General features: G+C 43.2%; 1 protein-coding gene across 3 annotated transcripts in view; it reads left to right on the top strand.

The window, feature by feature from the left end:
* The window catches only part of ZNF609 (zinc finger protein 609), a 230,695-nt gene that overhangs the window by 207,011 nt on the left and 4,988 nt on the right, over window positions 1-18,696 (top strand). For 2 of the 3 annotated variants that reach the window (XM_080682314.1, XM_080682312.1), the window contains 6 exons: window positions 10,532-10,619; window positions 11,914-14,254; window positions 15,548-15,914; window positions 17,286-17,461; window positions 17,692-17,908; window positions 18,367-18,445. In XM_080682314.1, the coding sequence (XP_080538440.1) occupies window positions 10,532-10,619; window positions 11,914-14,254; window positions 15,548-15,914; window positions 17,286-17,461; window positions 17,692-17,908; window positions 18,367-18,440 (3,263 nt within the window). In that variant the 3' untranslated portion in view covers window positions 18,441-18,445. The remainder of the gene's footprint in view (window positions 1-10,531; window positions 10,620-11,913; window positions 14,255-15,547; window positions 15,915-17,285; window positions 17,462-17,691; window positions 17,909-18,366; window positions 18,446-18,696) is intronic. The other variant, XM_080682313.1, reaches the window with a different exon arrangement.

Raw genomic sequence — 18,696 nt, 5'->3', positions numbered from 1 at the left:
TTTATATGGCCATGAAGTCAGATAAGAGGACCCATAGGACCTGATGATATAGTTACATTAGTGTCAACTCCCTGATTTCTTCATCTAAAGTAGATTACAAGAAAGTTGGGTGTGATACAGAGGTTAGCAATAGGGGAAAGACTACTACTGCAAAAAGTATAGACATATTAATGACAAGAAAAAGTAACTGCTGACAACCCACAGAGGAGATTGAAAAACAAAACACACAAAAAAACAGCAGAGCAATTTGGTCATAATTAATAGAGAACTGTTAACCCATAATACCTTAATAACCTTTAAAGGGATGTCTCTTACCATACCATAGGTTAATCATCTACACTAACAAAAGAGTAAGATGCAAATTGACCATACCTTCGTGACGCCCACCAGCCAATCAGGAGTTGAGTATGCAGATTAACCCAGCAAAGATGGAAGGTTAATTTGCATACATAGGTGCCAAGCAGCCAGGGGCGGGACCTTACATCATAGCCATGGTGACGATGCAGGTATTCCGCAGCACCCCAGCCACTCCGCACCACCCCAGCCGCTCCGGGCCTCTGGGCAGCGTGGGAAAGCGAAAAGATGGCTCCAGCCGGAGCAAAGGCAGTGCCGGCAGCCAGGGGAAGGAAGGCCCGTTCTTGCACAAATCTTCATACATCAGGCCCCTAGTGCAGGGGTCCTCAAACTTTTTAAACAGGGGGCCTCACTGACCCTCAGACCGTTGGAGGGCCGGACTATAGTTTAAAAAAAAAAAAACTATGAACAAATTCCTGTGCGCACTGCGGGCCCGGGACGAGTCGGCTGCTAAGCAGGACAGGCAGCGGCACCCGGCGGGCCGGATAAATGTCCTCGGCGGGCCACATGTGGCCCGCGGGCCGTAGTTTGGGACGCCTGCTCTAGTGTCTAAAATAATGTTCTTGAGTTATCAAGAAAAAGATTAGCCCTAGCTGGTTTGGCTCAGTGGATGGACTGTCGGCCTGCGGACTGAAGGGTCCCGGGTTCGATTCTAGTCGGGGGCATGTGCCTTGGTTGTGGGCACATCCCCAGTGGGGGGGTGGTGCAGGAGGCGGCTGATCAGTGATTCTCTCTCATTGATGTTTCTGGCTCTCTGTCCCTCTCCCTTCTTCTCTGTAAAAAGTCAATAAAATATATATTTTTTAAAAAGATTAAAATATCCTCTGTAGATGGAGAGTCCTCAACTTATGAATGACTTGTGTTTCAAAGTTAATTTAATTTTCAAAACATTTTTTTGGCACTCAAAATATTTTACTATAGAAACAGTTAAACAGTTGTCATTTTGGGTTCCAGACAAACTGCTTTTTCATTTTTATCTGTTCAACAAACAACTTTTAGTGCCTAATATTAATAGAAGTATTTCAGCTCTGGTCGGTAGCTAAGTGGTTAGAGCTCTGGCCTATGAACCGAAGGGTCACAGGTTTGATTCCCAGTTAAGGGCACATACCTGGGTTGCAGGTTGAATGCCTGACCTGGTCGGGGCGCATGCGAGAGACAACCAGTTAGTGTGTCTCTCACATGGATGTTTCTCTCTCCCCACTTCCACTCTCTCTAAAACAAAAAATTAATGAAAAAAATATCCTCGGGTGAGAATTAACAACAAAAGAAAAAGAAGGGCCCTAGCCAGTTTGGCTCAATGAATAGAGCATCAGCCTACGGACTGAAGGGCCCCAGGTTCAATTCCAGTCAAGGGCACATGCCCAGGGTAGGGTCTTGATCCCCGGTAGGGGGCACAAGAGGCAGCCAATGATTCTCTCTCATCATTGATGTTTCTATTTCTCTCTCTCCCTTCCTCTCTGAAATCAACATACATGTATGTATTTCAGTTAGCTCTCATTTATAGTTTTGGTTCTCTGAGAATGCTTTCTGAGGCCAAAGCCTGGGCATATGTACCATTCCCCTCTGACCTCCATCATTTTCCCTGAAAGGGGTTCAGTGGTCTACATCAGGGGTGGACAGACTAAGGCCCAGGTGCCAATCCAGTCCACTGCCTGTTTTTATAATTTTATTGGCACACAGGTATGCCCATTCACTTACACATTATCTGTGACTCTTCTTGTGCACCAAGAGGTGAGAAGTTACCACAGAGACTATGTGTCCCGCAAAGCCTAAAAAACTTACTATGTGTCCCTTACATTAAAAGTCTGTCAACCCCTGGTCTGCATATTCTGTCCTGCCCTGGTCTCACTGATCTCATCTCTTCCTCTCACTTCACTATATCCTCACTCTCCACTTTGCTGTGCCTCAGAACATGCCAAGCACATTCCCACTACTGGGTCTTTGTACCTGCTTTTCCCACTACCTAAAATGTTCTTCTAATTTCCACATGGCTACTCTCTCACCTCTCCTAGGTTCATCTGCTTGATTGTGCCCTTCTCATAAGGCTTGACTGCCCTTTATAAAATAGCTACATCCCCATCCCTCACATCTATTCTTCTGCTCTTAGTTTATTTTTCTCCATAGGGCTTACCACTATCTAACCTGTATTTACTTGTTTATTTATTTATTGTCTGTCTCCCATCACCTGAATATAAGTTGCATAAGAACAAGGACTGTTAGTTTGATGCTTTGCTATATATCCCATTACTTTAGAACAGTGTCTGGCCCAGAGTAGACATTCAATTTGTTGAATGAATGAATGAATGAATGATGAGGAGATGAATACAAGGAAGCAAGCATACATACATGCATGCTAACCTGCCCTTTATCCAGAGAGTAGTTGTCAGCATCAACCAGGATTGAAAATTCAGATAGAGCCCTAACCAGTTTGGCTCAGTGAATAGAGCATCCGCATACGAACTGAAGGGTCCCAGGTTCGATTTCGGTCAAGGGCACATGTCTGGGTTGTGGGCTCAATCGCCAGTAGGGGGAGTGCAGGAGGCAGCCAGTCAATGATTCTCTCTCATCATTGATATTTCTATCTACCTCTACCTCTCCCTTCCTCTCTGAAATCAATAAAAAAATATATATTTTAAAATCAGATTGAAACAAGATTTAGGCAAATGCTGATGTTTCCATTTGAAAACTCAAAGTTACTAGAGTATTCAGTAACACATGATCTCTTACTCCTACCCTTTCTCTTTTTCAGTCCTTTATGTTGAAAGCAGACAGCTGGCCTTATTTATCTCTGTTTTCCAGTACTTAGTCCAGTGAATTCCACAAAGAAAGCTCTTAATAAATATTTGCTCCCAGCCCAGGAATAGACCTTCATATCTTCTTAGCTGTTTTATGTAACTTTACTACTTAGCACAATGCCTGGCAAATAATAGAAACTCAGTACATACTTGCTCCAGGAAGGAATAAATAAGTTAAATAAATTATTTGCCTACTCAGGATAAGGCACTGCTTCAGGTTATCCACTGTTTTGTAACAAATTACCCCCAAAATATTAGTGGACTAAAATAACATAATTATATCGTTTCTGTAGGTCAGGATTTCAGGAGTGGCTTAGGTGGATGGTTCTGTCTCCAGGTCTCTCATGAGGTCACAGTCAAGATGTCAGCTTATTTGATGCTGGAGAATCTACTTCCAAATTGGCTCAGCACATGACTATTAGTTGGAGGCCTCTGTTTGTGGCCTCATGGACCTTTCCATAGGGTGCACTGCTTGAGTGTCCTCACAACACCGCAGCTGTCTTCCCCAAGAAAAGTAATCCAAGAGCAAAAGCAAAGAGGAACCCTTTTATTACTTAGTCTGAGAAGTCATGCGCATCACTTCCACCACATTCTGTTTATTGGAAACAAGTTGCGAAGTGCAACCCACACTCCAGGTCAGGGGTATTAGGCATCAACTTTTTGAAGGGAGGAATGGCAACAAATTTGTGGATGTATTTCTAAACTGCCACAATCACTCTGATACTCTGAATTGAATAGAGAGAAGTTGCCCATTGGACATCTTTACTACGTGCTCTCTATTTATTTAGATCATCTTTAATTTCTTTCAGCATACAAATCTTGTAGATGTTTTGTTAAATGTACACTTTAGTATTTCATTTTTTTGAGCTATTATAAATGGTATTGTTATATTTTTAAATTCAGTCCCCAAATGTTCATAGCTAGTATATAGTAGACATACAATTGAGTTCGTATGTTTATCTTATATTCTATGACCTATCTAAAGTCACTTATTAGTTCTAGGAGTTATTTATTTAGTCATTGAGATTTTCTATGTAGACAATCATGTAATGTGCAAATAAGCACAAGTTGTATTTCTTGCTTTCTGTATGCCTTTTCTTTCCTTTTCTTGTGTTATTACAATAACTAGAACTTCCAGCACTACGTTGAATAAGAATAGTGAAAGTTGCCCTAGCCGGTTTGGCTCAGTGGACTGAAGGGTCCCAGATTCTATTCTGGCCAAGGGCTCATGCCTGGGTTGCGGGCTTGATCCCCAGTACAGGGCATGCAGGAGGCAGCCGATCAATGATTCTCTCTCATCATTGATGTTTCTATCTCTCTATCCCTCTCCTTTCCTCTCTGAAATCAATAAAAATATATTTTTTTAAAAAGAATAGTGAAAGCAGACATCCCTGCCTTGTTTCTGTTCTTAGGGGGAAAGCACTCAGTTTGTCATCATTAAGTATAACATTCAGCTCCATATCTGAAATATAGAGGGAAAATGAAAACCCAGGGAACTCACCACCATGTTATTACTCAGGTCTTGAGGTCCTTAGCTGGTCTGCCTTCTTTTCTACACCTTTCACTGTGGGGGGAGTAGGAAAGGGAACTAGAGAGCATATAACTGGTATTTAGGGATAGCCTCACTGAGATGACTTTTGAGAAAAGATTTGAAAGAAGTGAAGGGAGAGTAAGCTTTGAGAATATGATGTAGGTAGATGGAATGGCAAGTTCAAAGGCCATGAGATGGAAATATACCTGTTGTGTTCAAAGAGCAAGTAGGTCACTGTGCTAGAGCAGAGTAGAAGATGACATTGACTAGGGAGGTAATGCAGGCCAAAATCATGTGAGTCCTTTAAGGTCACAATAAGAATTTAAACCTTTAAATCTGGGTGCAATGAAAAGAAGCTTTTGAAAGATTTTGAGCAAAGGAATCAGGATATGATTTAGGTTTTAACAGGATCTCTCTGGCTTCTGTGCTATGAATAGGTCAGAGAGGGATAAGAATGGATATAAATTAGGAAGCTGTTGGAATAATTTAAGGAGTTCTTGGAGCTGGAGAAGTGCAGGTAGTGAGATATGTCAAAATTTGGGTATATTTTGAAGGTTGAGCCAACAAGATTTGCTGTCAGATGTGGGGCTTGAGAATAAGTTTTACTCAAGTAAAACTCCGAAGGTTTTGGACCTGACCTGAGTACCTGAAAGGATGAAAATGCCACTATCCGAGCCCTAACCAGTTTGACTCAGTGGATAGAGCATCAGCCTGCGGACTCAAGGGTCCCAGGTTCGATTCCGGTCAAGAGCATGTACCTTGGTTGCGGGCACATCCCCAGTAGGGGGTGTGCAGGAGGCAGCTGATTGATGTTTCTCTCTCATTGATGTTTCTAACCCTTCCTCTCTGTAAAAAATCAATAAAAAATTTTTTATTTTTTTATTTTTTTAAGAAAATGCCATTACCCGCAGAGCCAGTTGTTGGTTGGTTGGGGAGGGGATGTGTCAGGGGAAGAGTGGGTGTCAGGAGCTTAGTTTGGGTCATGTTAAATTTGAGATCTCTATTTAGACATCGTATGGAAATGTCAAATTTGCAATCAGATATATGAATCTGGAGTTCAGGGGAAAGGTTGGGGCTGGAAATAGAAGTTTAAGAGACATCAGTTAGACATAAAGAAGTAAAAGATGCTGAGGAATGACCAGAAAGATGAGAGAAAAACCAGGACAGTGTGATGTTCTTGTTTTGGAAGCCAAGTGAAGGAAGTGTTTCAAGGAGAGTGGTTAGCTGAGCATGAAGAGACCAGATCCCAGACAGCAAGTATGTACTAGAAGAAATGGTAAAAATGAGGTAAAATTTACTCTTTCCACTATTGTGCTTGGATCAGTCTCGAATACACAACTGTTTTTGAGGTTTTGAATTGTCCTCTGAAGTAAAGCAGGTTTTGAGTCAACATTGCACTTTCCCTGAGATCTGGGGGGACTTGACTGCTTGCTGCCTTATACCTAAGTTGAAACTCCTTTACCTGGTTCCTGGAAAACAGGTGTTGATCACTTTTAAGGAGGAGGTGTACTCAGCACTCTAAAACTTAATGTTTAATAAGATTATGTCTGTGAGACCCTTGGTAAATATGAAACTAACTACTTGGAGAACCACAAGGCACAAATTATTGCTACTATTTTTAGGACTATAATCTTCAAATAAGCCAAGTCTTTCCCTATTTTGTGAACATTATTCAAAATAGGAAGCTTTCTGAAATGAACACCAATTTTTCTCTTCAGCCTACTTACTGCCCTAAAGCTACCCCTTAATAGAGAAACTGGGTCTGTTAAGTGTTGTTTTTTCCTGCTTTTTCTTTCCTGTCCTCTTATTCTCCCAACTGTCTCAACTCAGAACCTTGTAGGAAGAGAGTTACACTTCAGAAAAATGTGTTTGCTTTGACATTTAAACAAACCTCCATTTTGTTTTTCCATACAGAATTTTCCCCTCTCCCATTTGCAACGCTCTCTCTGACCTGTCTTCTTTTCAGCTCATTCATTATTACTAAGGTTTTCAGATTATACCAGAGGAAGAAGACAGATTTATAAATGTGTTCCTGCCCAGCTCTTTCAAGAGTAGGACTTAACATTCGTCTTCTAATTATATGCCTGTTCTCTATACACAGCTGTGCTCATCTGCCCTTATTAATGAGGTGCCTATCTCTAAGTCTTACCTTGTCTAGAAATAAATGGACTCTGTTCCTGTTCAAATTGGTTATACAATAATCAGAGCAGCCCATCACTGGGAGGAGACATTCATTTGAATTCACTTGCTAATAGCCAGAGAGAATTTAGCCTAATTGCTTTCTTAGGTTTGCCATTTCCTTTAAGATGTCAGTACCCTAAAAAGGGATAGAAGGGATAGAAATCCTGTCCTTTCCCCCTCTGAATCCCCCCACCCCACGCCCCAGCAATCTGTATGAGTTTTTATCTAAGATAAAGATAAAGGGACATTTTGAGGAAATTGTGTAAAAAGAATCAGAATCCACTAGAGATTGCTGTGTAATGCCTTAAAGATCTGACCACTAATAAATAATGAGATCTTTGGTAAATTACTTAGCCTTTCTGGGCTCTCATTTCCTGATTTGTACAGTAGCTTTAACAACCCCTATATGGCAGGATTGTTTGGAGGACTCTGATTTCTCTTAATGGTGTGCCTTGTTCAAAAAGTGATTTAAGGCTGTGAATATTTGATAAGCTAATGAGTATGAAAACACATAGCACATAATAGATGTTCAATAAATGTTTGAATTAGACTCTAATTGACTAAATCAAAGTTCTTTCCTGCCCTAATTTCATCAGACTGAGACTTTCTGCAAGGATCATGCCCTCCTCCCTCTCCCCCCAATTCCCTTCTCTGATCTGGTTTTATGACAGAGCATCATAAAATCTGATCCCAATAATGTCTTATTTAAAAGGCATGCCCAAGAGTTCAGGGCTCGAGTCCTGTACTCCATGGTTTTGTCTAAGCACTTTCTTTGTATTGACATATTAAAAGCCTACTATAGGCTAGTTATCTAATTTAAAATCTTATCATTTATTTGTTTTAATTCTGTGGTATTGATTAAAACCTGAGGTTCGTAGAGGTTAAATGTCTTGTCCAAGATTACACTGTAGCAGAGTAAGGATTTGGACTAAGGTTTTCTAACTCCAAGTCAAGTTAATTTTAGACAGCATTCTACATCCAAGAAGAAAATGAATAAAGGTGAGTTACTGCAGATAGGCCCTAGGAATGGAGTGCTGACCCAAATAGTGTGTGACCAAGATGAACAGAAGGCTAACTCTAGAGTCTCCAGACTTATTCTCTAGATACATTACATAGAAAATGTGCCTCAGGACTTCCAATCAGAATGACCGTGTTCGAACTTTTGACACATCCCTTCTGGTCCAAACACATCCCTTCTGGTCCAAACACATAACAAGGAGTAAAATATATAAAGTGAAAATCAAAGAACATGTTTGGGCTCAAAAACAAAATAACCATCTCCAAGGATCAAAAATAGAAAAGACAGAAGTCACTGGGCTGAAGCTGTGGGCCTGCTCTCCTCCAGATCTGGGAATAGAGAATGGTGCCTGAGCACCAACTAAATACTGAAAGTGCTTCCTTTCAGGGGAGTCAGATGCCAACCCGCAACCAGCCTCATGAAAGGAGGCTTTAAATAGTTAATTGAATAGCGGAGAAAGGAAGCCTAAGGAGTTGGGAAGAAGTATGTCTAGCTGCCTGCTGGTTTAGTGACTAAAACTATGATATCCTAAATTTCGTCTAATGGCACAGGCCATTAGAAGACCTGTTCACACTAGGTCCTTAGGGGACTAGATGGGAAAAATTGCAAAAGTATGAAACAGAGAAGAGGAAAATCAGTAACAAAAACATCTCAAAAAGAGCCTACAAACTGCCCTGGTCAATTTGGCTCAGTGGTTGTGGTTAAAGCGCCAATTTGGGAAAATTTGACATCTTTACTACGTGCTTTCTCTATTTATTTAGATCATCTTTAAGGGTTGTGGGTTCAATTCCTGGTCAAGGGAATGTACCTGGGTTGCAGGTTCCCCAGCCTCAGTAGGTAGAGGTGTGTGCAGGAAGCAACCAATAGATGTGTCTCTCACATCAGTGATCCTCTCTCTCTCTTTCTCTCTCCCCCTCCCCATCCATCCTCCCCCCACCCCTTCTTTCCACTCTCTCAAAATCAATGGAAAAAATGTCCTTGTGAGAGGATGAGGTTTTTTTTAAAAAAAAAAAAAAAAAAAAAAAAACAGCCTACACACCAAAATTTTATATAATAGAAATCTAACACTAAGAAAGATAACCAGTAAAATTTAACCAGGACTTCCACTTTGAGGAAGATAAAGTAGACATACTTTTTCCTAGTTCTCGCACTAAATACAACTAAAAACCCTGTCCATTATATATAAAACAAATATAGCAAGACTGTGAAAGGTATAGAAAAGAAGGCAGACCAGCTAAGGACCTCAAGACCTGAGTAATAACATGGTGGTGAGTTCCCCTGGGTTTTCTTTTTCCCTCTATATTCCAGATATGGAGCTGAACATTATACTTGATGAAAACCTGAGTGCTTTCCCCCTAAGAGCAGAAACAAGGCAAGGATGTCTGCTTTCACTCTTCTTATTCAACGTAGTGCTGGAAGTTCTAGCTATTGCAGTAACACGAGAAAAGGAAATAAAAGGCATACAGATCAGAAAGCAAGAAATACAACTGTGCTTATGCACATTACATGATTGTCTACATAGAAAATCTCAATGACTAAATAACTCCTAGAACTAATAAGTGACTTTAGATAGGTCATAGAATATAAGATAAACATACAAAACTCAACTGTATGTCTACTATATACTAGATATGAACATTTGGGAACTGAATTTAAAAATATAATAATACCATTTATAATAGCTCAAAAAAAAGAAATACTTAGGTGTAAATTTAACAAAACATCTACAAGATTTGTATGCTGAAAGAAATTAAAGATGATCTAAATAAATAGAGAGCACGTAGTAAAGATGTCAATTTTTCCCAAATTGATAATATAGTTTAATGCAATTTCTGTCAAAATTTCAGCAAGATATTGTGTTGATATAGATAAGATTATTCTAAAATTTTATATATAAAGGCCATAGAAACTAAAATAGCTAAAACAGTTTTGAAAAATAATAAAGTGGGAAGAATAAGATTTCAAGACCTATATAGCCACAGTAATCTATGAGACTGTAATATTGGCAGAGGGATAGACACTAAGACCAATGGAACAGAGCAGAGAACCAGGAAATAGACAGATACACCCAATTGATTTTGGCAAAGATAACAAATCAATTCTTGACATGAATTAACAAATGGACATCATGGACCAAAAAAAAGAGAGAGAGAGAATCTCATATAAAAAAAGTTGACTCAAAATAAATCAAGGACTAAAACAGAAAACTGTAAAACTTTCAGGGAAAAAAAACCTAGAACAAAATCTTCAGTAGGCAAAGAATTCTTATACTTACACCAAAAACATGATTCGTGAATGGCACAAAATTTTATAAATAAGTCATTGATTGGTGGATACATGAGTTTTTGTTAGGTTATTCTTTGTAATTTTTTAGTATGTTTGAAACACTGCATAACCTTTTTTAAGTTATAAAAATGTGTCTTAATTGGACCATGAAATCTTTGCAACTATTGCCCATCTTACAGGTCCCTGATAGTGTGTTGTAGGCAGTTCCCATAGAACTATTTCAGCCCGATCCTGTTTGTCCAGTTGGGACCCACACTACCCCTAAACCCTCCTATAGGAGCCAGAATGCTGCTCAAATGGAAAAATACTCTTTTCAGTGGTCAGTAGGATTTCTCTTGTCTATATCTGAGTCTTTTTGTCTTCCAGGGATGTTGGTAGTGAATGTAACATGGAGGAACAAGACATATGTAGGTACACTTCTTGACTGCACACGGCATGATTGGGCACCCCCCAGGTAAGCACTTTACGGCTTTTCAGTTTATGTTAGTCTGAACCACCCTAATCAGTGATCTCTTATACCTTTATCCAGTCAGGGTTGGATAGGTTTTTTGAGTTTGTTTTTTAATTTTTTTTAATATATTTTTATTGATTTCAGAGAGGAAGGGAGAGTGAGAGAGAGATAGATACACCAGTGATGGGAGAGAATCATTGATCGGCTGCCTCCTGCACACCCCACGCGGAATCGAGCCCACAACCTGGGTATATGCCCTGACCAGGAATTGAACCGTGATCTCCTGGTTCATAGGTCGATGCCCAACCACTGAGCCTGCTCGCCGGGCTATAGGGTTGGATAGTTTTTAAGATACCCAGCCTTGGGTTGTACACTTGAAACTAATACAATATTATATGTCAAATATAATTGAAGAATAAAATTATTAATTTAAAAAAGGGGAAGAATTTAAGAAATTAACAGCATCTCCTAACAGTATTTTTCACCTTAGATATTATAGATATGTTTCTATAAAATAAAAGCATTTGCCATACAGGGGAAGGAAAAATAAAAGGCACCCAGCCTTTAAAGGACATTATGGTGTAGAGACAAAGAAAGCCACTATATTCATCTAGCATTCAAGAATAAATTAATCAGGCCCTCGTCGGTGCTGCTCAATGGTAGAGCGTCAGCTCACAGACCGAAGGGTTGCGGGTTCAATTCCCAGTCAAGGGCACCAAGAAAAGAAAAAGAAAAGAAAAAGAATAAATGAGTTAGGTGTTGATGGGTTGGATAGAAGTGGGTGGAGATCTTACTTAAGTCTTTGTCTGTAATTATTGAATTCTGACTGCTACCTATAGTCACTTTGAGACTCCATGTCTGAGAGGTCATAAGATTCTGACTATCAGTGAGCAAACATTCATTGATGATCCTTTTTGATGGTAGCTATCTCTCAAGGGGTTTTTTAAACTACTGGACAATGTTGGTTTCACAAGGACCTTTTCAAATTGCAATTTGATCTTAAGATTGGCATTTCAGTGAATGGCACCTTACAGCTTATTCCTAATATTAGTTTGCAGTTTGCTAGGCTTTGGGGAACCCAGATGTTGGGGAATAATTTATAGCTAGTATGCAGAAAGCATTCTAGGAGCTTACCACTTAATTGCAGTTCCCACTCTTTCAGAAGTTCCTATAGCAACTCATATTCATTGAAAATGATAGTTACCATCTGGACAATTCTTCTGGAGACTGCAGCTAAACTGGTTTGAAGTCATTTTCACTTCTTAATAATATTCTATTGTGTTTGTCCTTTGCCAAGGTTCTGTGACTCTCCCACCAGTGACTTGGAAATGCGAAATGGTCGGGGTAGAGGCAAGCGCATGCGTCCCAACAGTAACACACCTGTCAATGAGACAGCAACAACATCTGACAGCAAAGGGACCAGCAGCAGCAGCAAAACCCGAGCAGGAGCCAATAGCAAAGGCCGTCGGGGCAGCCAGAACTCTTCAGAGCACCGCCCACCTGCCAGTAGCACCTCTGAGGATGTCAAGGCCAGCCCTTCCTCAGTGAATAAGCGGAAAAACAAACCCCTTTCAGACATGGAGCTGAATTCTAGCTCAGAGGACTCCAAAGGGAGCAAGCGTGTCCGTACGAATTCCATGGGCTCAGCTACTGGCCCCCTCCCTGGGACCAAGGTGGAACCCACTGTTCTAGATAGAAATTGTCCCTCCCCAGTCCTGATTGACTGTCCCCACCCAAACTGTAACAAAAAGTATAAGCACATCAATGGACTTAAGTACCATCAAGCTCATGCTCATACAGATGATGATAGCAAGCCAGAAGCAGATGGAGACAGTGAGTACGGAGAGGAGCCCACCCTCCATGCAGACCTTGGGAGCTGCAATGGTACCTCTGCCTCACAGAAAGGTTCCTTGTCCCCTGCCCGCTCAGCTACCCCCAAAGTTCGGCTCGTAGAGCCCCATAGCCCTTCTCCTTCAAGCAAATTCAGCACAAAAGGTCTGTGTAAGAAAAAGTTGAGTGGGGAAGGGGACACAGACCTTGGGGCCTTATCCAATGATGGCTCTGATGATGGACCCTCAGTTATGGATGATACAAGCAATGATGCCTTTGATTCTTTGGAAAGGAAGTGTATGGAAAAAGAAAAATGTAAAAAACCCTCTTGTTTGAAACCTGAAAAGATGCCTTCCAAGAGCTTAAAGTCAGCCCGGCCCATTGCCCCGGCCATCCCCCCACAACAAATCTACACCTTCCAGACAGCCACCTTCACAGCAGCCAGCCCAGGCTCCTCCTCGGGTTTGACCACCACAGTGGTCCAAGCCATGCCCAACAGCCCCCAGCTCAAGCCCATTCAGCCCAAGCCCACTGTGATGGGAGAACCTTTCACAGTCAACCCTGCCTTGACTCCAGCCAAGGACAAGAAAAAGAAAGATAAAAAAAAGAAGGAGTCTTCAAAGGAACTTGAAAGTCCTCTGACTCCTGGAAAGGTGTGTCGAGCAGAAGAAGGCAAAAGCCCATTCAGGGAATCATCAGGAGATGGGATGAAAATGGAGGGGCTCCTAAATGGCTCATCAGACCCTCACCAGAGCCGACTGGCCAGCATCAAGGCTGAAGCTGATAAGATATACAGCTTCACAGACAATGCCCCTAGCCCTTCCATTGGAAGCAGTAGCCGCCTAGAGAGCACTACCCCTACCCAGCCCATGACTCCCTTACATGTAGTGACTCAGAATGGAGCTGAAGCCAGCTCCGTCAAAACCAACAGCCCTGCCTACTCTGACATCTCTGATGCTGGGGAGGACGGGGAGGGCAAAGTGGATAGTGTCAAATCAAAGGACCCTGAGCAGTTGGTTAAGGAAGGGGCTAAGAAAACTCTTTTCCCCCCTCAGCCACAGAGCAAAGACTCCCCTTATTACCAAGGCTTTGAGAGTTACTACTCTCCAAATTACGCACAGTCCAGCCCAGGGACGCTGAACCCCAGCAGCCAGGCAGGCGTGGAAAGTCAGGCCCTGAAGACAAAAAAGGATGAGGAGCCTGAGAGCATAGAGGGGAAAGCAAAGAACGATGTCTGTGAGGACAAGAAGCCAGAGCTGAGCAGTTCCAGTCAGCAGCCTTCTGTCATCCAGCAACGTCCCAACATGTACATGCAGTCCCTGTACTATAACCAGTATGCCTATGTGCCCCCCTATGGCTACAGCGACCAGAGTTACCACACCCACCTCCTGAGCACGAACACAGCTTACCGGCAGCAATATGAAGAACAGCAGAAACGGCAGAGCTTGGAGCAGCAGCAGCGGGGACTGGACAAGAAGGCAGAGTTGGGCCTGAAGGAGCGGGAGGCAGCACTCAAGGAAGAATGGAAGCAAAAGCCGTCAATTCCACCAACTCTCACCAAGGCTCCCAGCCTGACCGACCTGGTGAAGTCAGGACCCAGCAAGGCCAAGGAGCCAGGAGCTGACCCTGCCAAATCAGTCATTATTCCCAAGTTAGATGACTCTTCCAAACTCCCCAGCCAGGCCCCAGAAACACTTAAAGTGAAGCTGAGTGAGGCCAGCCACCTAGGCAAGGAGGCTTCTGAGGCTAAAACAGGTGCTGAGTGTGGCCGACAGGCAGAGGTGGATCCAATACTCTGGTACCGACAGGTAACTGTTCTGGAAAGAAATAGAAATACTGTCTGTCTCTCTCTCTTCCTCACACTCAGGGTTGTCCTGATGCAGGAGGTCAACAGAATACAGATTAAAAGGGGAAATCTATAATTTTAGGGATATTTTTACCTTTGTAAATCATTTAAATGTTTTTCAAAAAGCACTTTTAGCCTTGGTCAGTGTACTCAGTGGTTAGGGCGCTGGCCCATGCACCAAAGGTCTCATTCAATTCCCAGTCAGCGGCACATACCTGGGTTGCAGGTTTACTCCCCATCCCCAATCGGGGCACCTACAGAAGGCAAAGAGTCGATGTTTCTCTCTCACATCAATGTTTCTCTCTCCCCACCTCCCTCCCACCCTTCCACTCTCTCTGAAAAGCAATGGGAAAACATATATATCCTCAGGTGAGAATTAACAAAAAGGGGGGAGGGGCACTTTTACATCAGTGAAAATTGTTTTCCCATTTGACAAGAGAGGCCCAGAAACAAAAAAAAACTGGAACCCAGCTATCTGGATTTCTAGTCCAGTGTTTGGTTCCTGTGGAATGAGTCCATGGTGATCTGTCCAAATTTTAGAGTAGACCAGAAGTACACTACTCAAACTGTTACTTTCAAAAATATTTTATAGGAAGAGCTAGAACCAAGAACTTGGTCTCACATCTTGCTCTGCTCAAAAGACTTATTTTCTTTTTTTAGTATGCTTTTATTGATTTTATAGAGAGAGGAGGGTGAGGGAGAGAGACAGACAGACAGAAACATCAATCATCTGCTTCCAGCATGCCCCCTCCTGGGGACTGAGCCCACAACCCCGGCATGTGCCCTGACCGAGAATTGAACCGGAGACCATGAGATGATGCTTAACCAAATGAGCCGTACCTGCCAGGGCTGCTCAAGAAACTTAAGAAAGTCTTCCCTTCCCTGTTGGTGCCACAGTTAGGCCTTCCGCCCCTGAGCTTGCCCTGAAGAAATGAAACAACCTAAATATCCTTGGAAAGGAAGCAACCTCTTCTATTCAGGGAGTCATTTCTCCAGTATGTTTGTTCTCTCATTGAGGAGACCCACCGGTAGATTTCCTTTTCTTTCCCCATCTTTCCTTCTTTCCCTTGAGGCCGAGGGGACAGGCTTTTTAAGCAGGAGACCAGAGTTCATTGTAAACGATCAATAGAGGCCACTGGCATACTCTGCCTTAGGGTCTGCTTTGGTGTTTGCTGGGACCCTGGGCTTGAACTATCACTCTCTCTCTCTCTCTCCTTCATTTGTGCAACACTCAGTGCTCATTCTGTGATTGTAGGAAGCTGAGCCCCGGATGTGGACATATGTTTATCCTGCCAAGTATTCAGACATCAAGTCAGAAGATGAGAGGTGGAAAGAGGAGCGGGACCGCAAATTGAAGGAGGAAAGGAGTCGGAATAAGGACTCTATTCCCAAGGAGGATGGGAAGGAAAGCACAAGTAGTGACTGCAAGCTGCCCACTTCTGAGGAATCCCGCCTTGGGAGCAAGGAGCCCCGACCAAGTGTCCATGTGCCTGTGTCCTCCCCTCTCACCCAGCACCAGTCTTACATCCCCTACATGCACGGCTACTCCTACAGCCAGTCCTATGACCCCAACCACCCCAGCTACCGGGGCATGCCTGCTGTGATGATGCAGAACTACCCAGGTACGGCACCACCCTTCCAGCTGGTGTTCCATTACCTGCGGGTGGAAATGAAGCAGAGATTTCAAATCCAGTTTTTTTGTTCAGTCCTAAGGCTTATTGGGGCTCAGATAGATGACAGCCCTTTTTTTAATGTGACATTCTGTGAAGTGGCCCCTCTACACCCAACTCTTTGACCCCTAATTATAGTCTGTGGGACCACCTCTACCTCCCTTGCTTCACTAGAGGGTTGCCTCTCCAGTCACTTTTCATGGATAGCAAGAGGTAAAATTCTCTCTGTACCACTGCCATCTTCCCTCAACAAGGATTTGTTACACACACATTCTTTATTTTGCAGTGCACTTGGGCACTGTGGAGAACACAAAAGACATAGGGAAGACTAGTTCCTCCCCTCAAGGAGCTTACAGCTTAATTGTAGCGTGAGAGAGACATAGAACAAATAACATTCAAACCAGCACACTGCACTGCATTCATTTTCAAGATCCTGTTCAGCTGTAAGATTGGAAGGCAGGAAGGGGAAGAGCATTGGAAGTCAGATTGTGGGGAAGTCCAGCTAGAAGAGGCTCAGCTTGGGAAAGACAAGCTCTTTATACTGCCATCCTTGAGTTCTTAGGGGACACACAGTAGGAGTTTGTGTTTTTAACTTGTTAGAAGAAAATTTTCTTATTCCACTCTACTCACTGCTGTCTGTTGCCTGAACAGCTATGTGTGGTACTTATGGGGGGATAGAGAACTTCTTTCACTCCTACAAGCTGCCCCCTCCCTGTAGGAGAGCAGCCGAAATTGTCTTGATATTCTGGCATAACATTATAATGACAAGTAAGCTTTCAGACAGTTAGGAAAATGTCTCACTCCTTTCTCCTGTTACCCCTACTCATCTCTATAAAAATAATAGTGCTGTTGGGTGAGTGCCTGATGTGGGCCAGGCACTGTCCTAGGTATTTACCAGACACCCTGTGAAATAAGGTTTGGTATCTTCATTTTGGTGGTGAAGAAACTGAAGCTCAGAAAGGTTGTTAATTTGCTCAAGGCTACCCAACTGTTAAGTCTCAGGGGTGTTTGAGAAGAGCCCAGGGCCATCTGCCTTCATATCCTATGACCTTTCCACTTCATCGTCTCACCTCTCCAGGCTGAATCTCTGAGATTGGGACTCCAGGGAAATTGATTCTCAGAGACTGCGGGTCATGTTCCTAATATCCCTAAGCTAATTTTGCCTCTAGAGCTCAGTAAAGAAAGGACAAACTAATCATCTCAGCCTAAGGTAGAAACTATCCCTGTGCCTCGGGAAGCTGATACCCTCCCAGCCACGCTCACTAACGCAGAGTTTCTTCTACCTCTCCCATCTCCCTGACTGCTTTCTTTCTCCTTTCCCAGGTTCCTACCTACCTTCCAGCTACTCTTTCTCCCCATATGGCAGCAAGGTCTCAGGGGGTGAAGATGCTGACAAGGCACGAGCCAGCCCCAGTGTCAGTTGTAAATCCGGCTCAGAGTCCAAAGCCTTGGACATCTTACAGCAGCATGCCAGTCACTACAAGAGCAAGTCTCCCACGGTAAGGGAAGCGCAGTTACACTTGCAAATGAACACAAAGACCATTAGGGCTGGAATGGGGTCCGGGAGAAGGTGGACAAGGTCAGGTCCTAACCACAGTGCAGTTGGCTCCTCCAGGCACCGCCTTGATCCTTAGGTGTTCTGCATGTTTAAGGAGTCATGATGTGGGCTCTGGCATCTTGCTTTCATGTGTGTCTCACAATAGTGCTTTTGTGTTGCTTTCCTTTCCAGATAAGTGATAAAACTTCTCAGGAGAGAGATCGGGGAGGCTGTGGGGTGGTTGGGGGTGGTGGCAGCTGTAGCAGCATCGGAGGAGCAGGTGCCGGTGATAGAAGTGTAGACCGGCCCCGCACCTCTCCTTCCCAGCGCCTGATGTCCACACACCACCACCACCACCACTTGGGCTACTCACTGCTCCCAGCACAGTACAACTTACCCTATGCAGCAGGTAAGCCTCATTTCCCACTGCCTGCCTTTTAACTCCATAGCAGTAGCGTTGTCCACAGCAAGGAGCCCCTGGCAAGAATTCTTTTTTTTTTTAATAGCTTCTGTCAGAATCCTAGCCTCCTGCAGACCATCATTAAAGCATATGACATTTATTTCCTCCCTTGGAGCTTGGGGACTCTCAAACTTCTCCAGAAAATTGGCTTTCATATTCAGAAGAATAAGGAACAGGTGTTCCCACAGCCAAAGAGAAACAAGCAGCTGAAAAATGGAGCCTTATTCTCTATCCCTAGCAATTATATCTGGCCAAATATTACTTTTTTTTCTGTCAGCACCCCAAAACTCCATAGAGTTAGGAAAATAAGGATAAACTCCTCCCCTCCCCACCCAGCTGGTCAAGAGAAAGTGCTAGAATCAAAGGTTATGGGAGTGCTACACTAACATGTCCTCCTCCTCACTCAGGGCTTTCTTCCACAGCCATTGTTGCCAGCCAGCAAGGCTCAACTCCCTCACTCTACCCACCCCCCCGGAGGTGAGAATGGTAAGTGATTTTTAATTTGGGGCAGCACGTAGAGATAGTTGATCACAACTATCGTGGGTCACAGAGTATCTGTGGAGCCTGGGTGAGGGATAGCTGTGTGGGGTCAGCAGTCTGAAATGGTGGAACCTTGGCCAAGCCTCTAGTACAAGTCTCCCGTGAAGCCACATGCTTCTGAGAGGAGCTGTGGAACACATCCTCTAGGGCAGTGGTTCTCAACCGTCCTAATGCCGCAACCCTTTAATACAGTTCCT

The sequence above is a fragment of the Plecotus auritus genome (assembly GCF_963455305.1).
Source record: "Plecotus auritus genome assembly, chromosome: 1".
Lineage (NCBI taxonomy): Eukaryota > Metazoa > Chordata > Mammalia > Chiroptera > Vespertilionidae > Plecotus > Plecotus auritus.
Note: the sequence above shows the minus strand (reverse complement) of the source record. Positions and strands in the feature narration are given on the sequence as shown.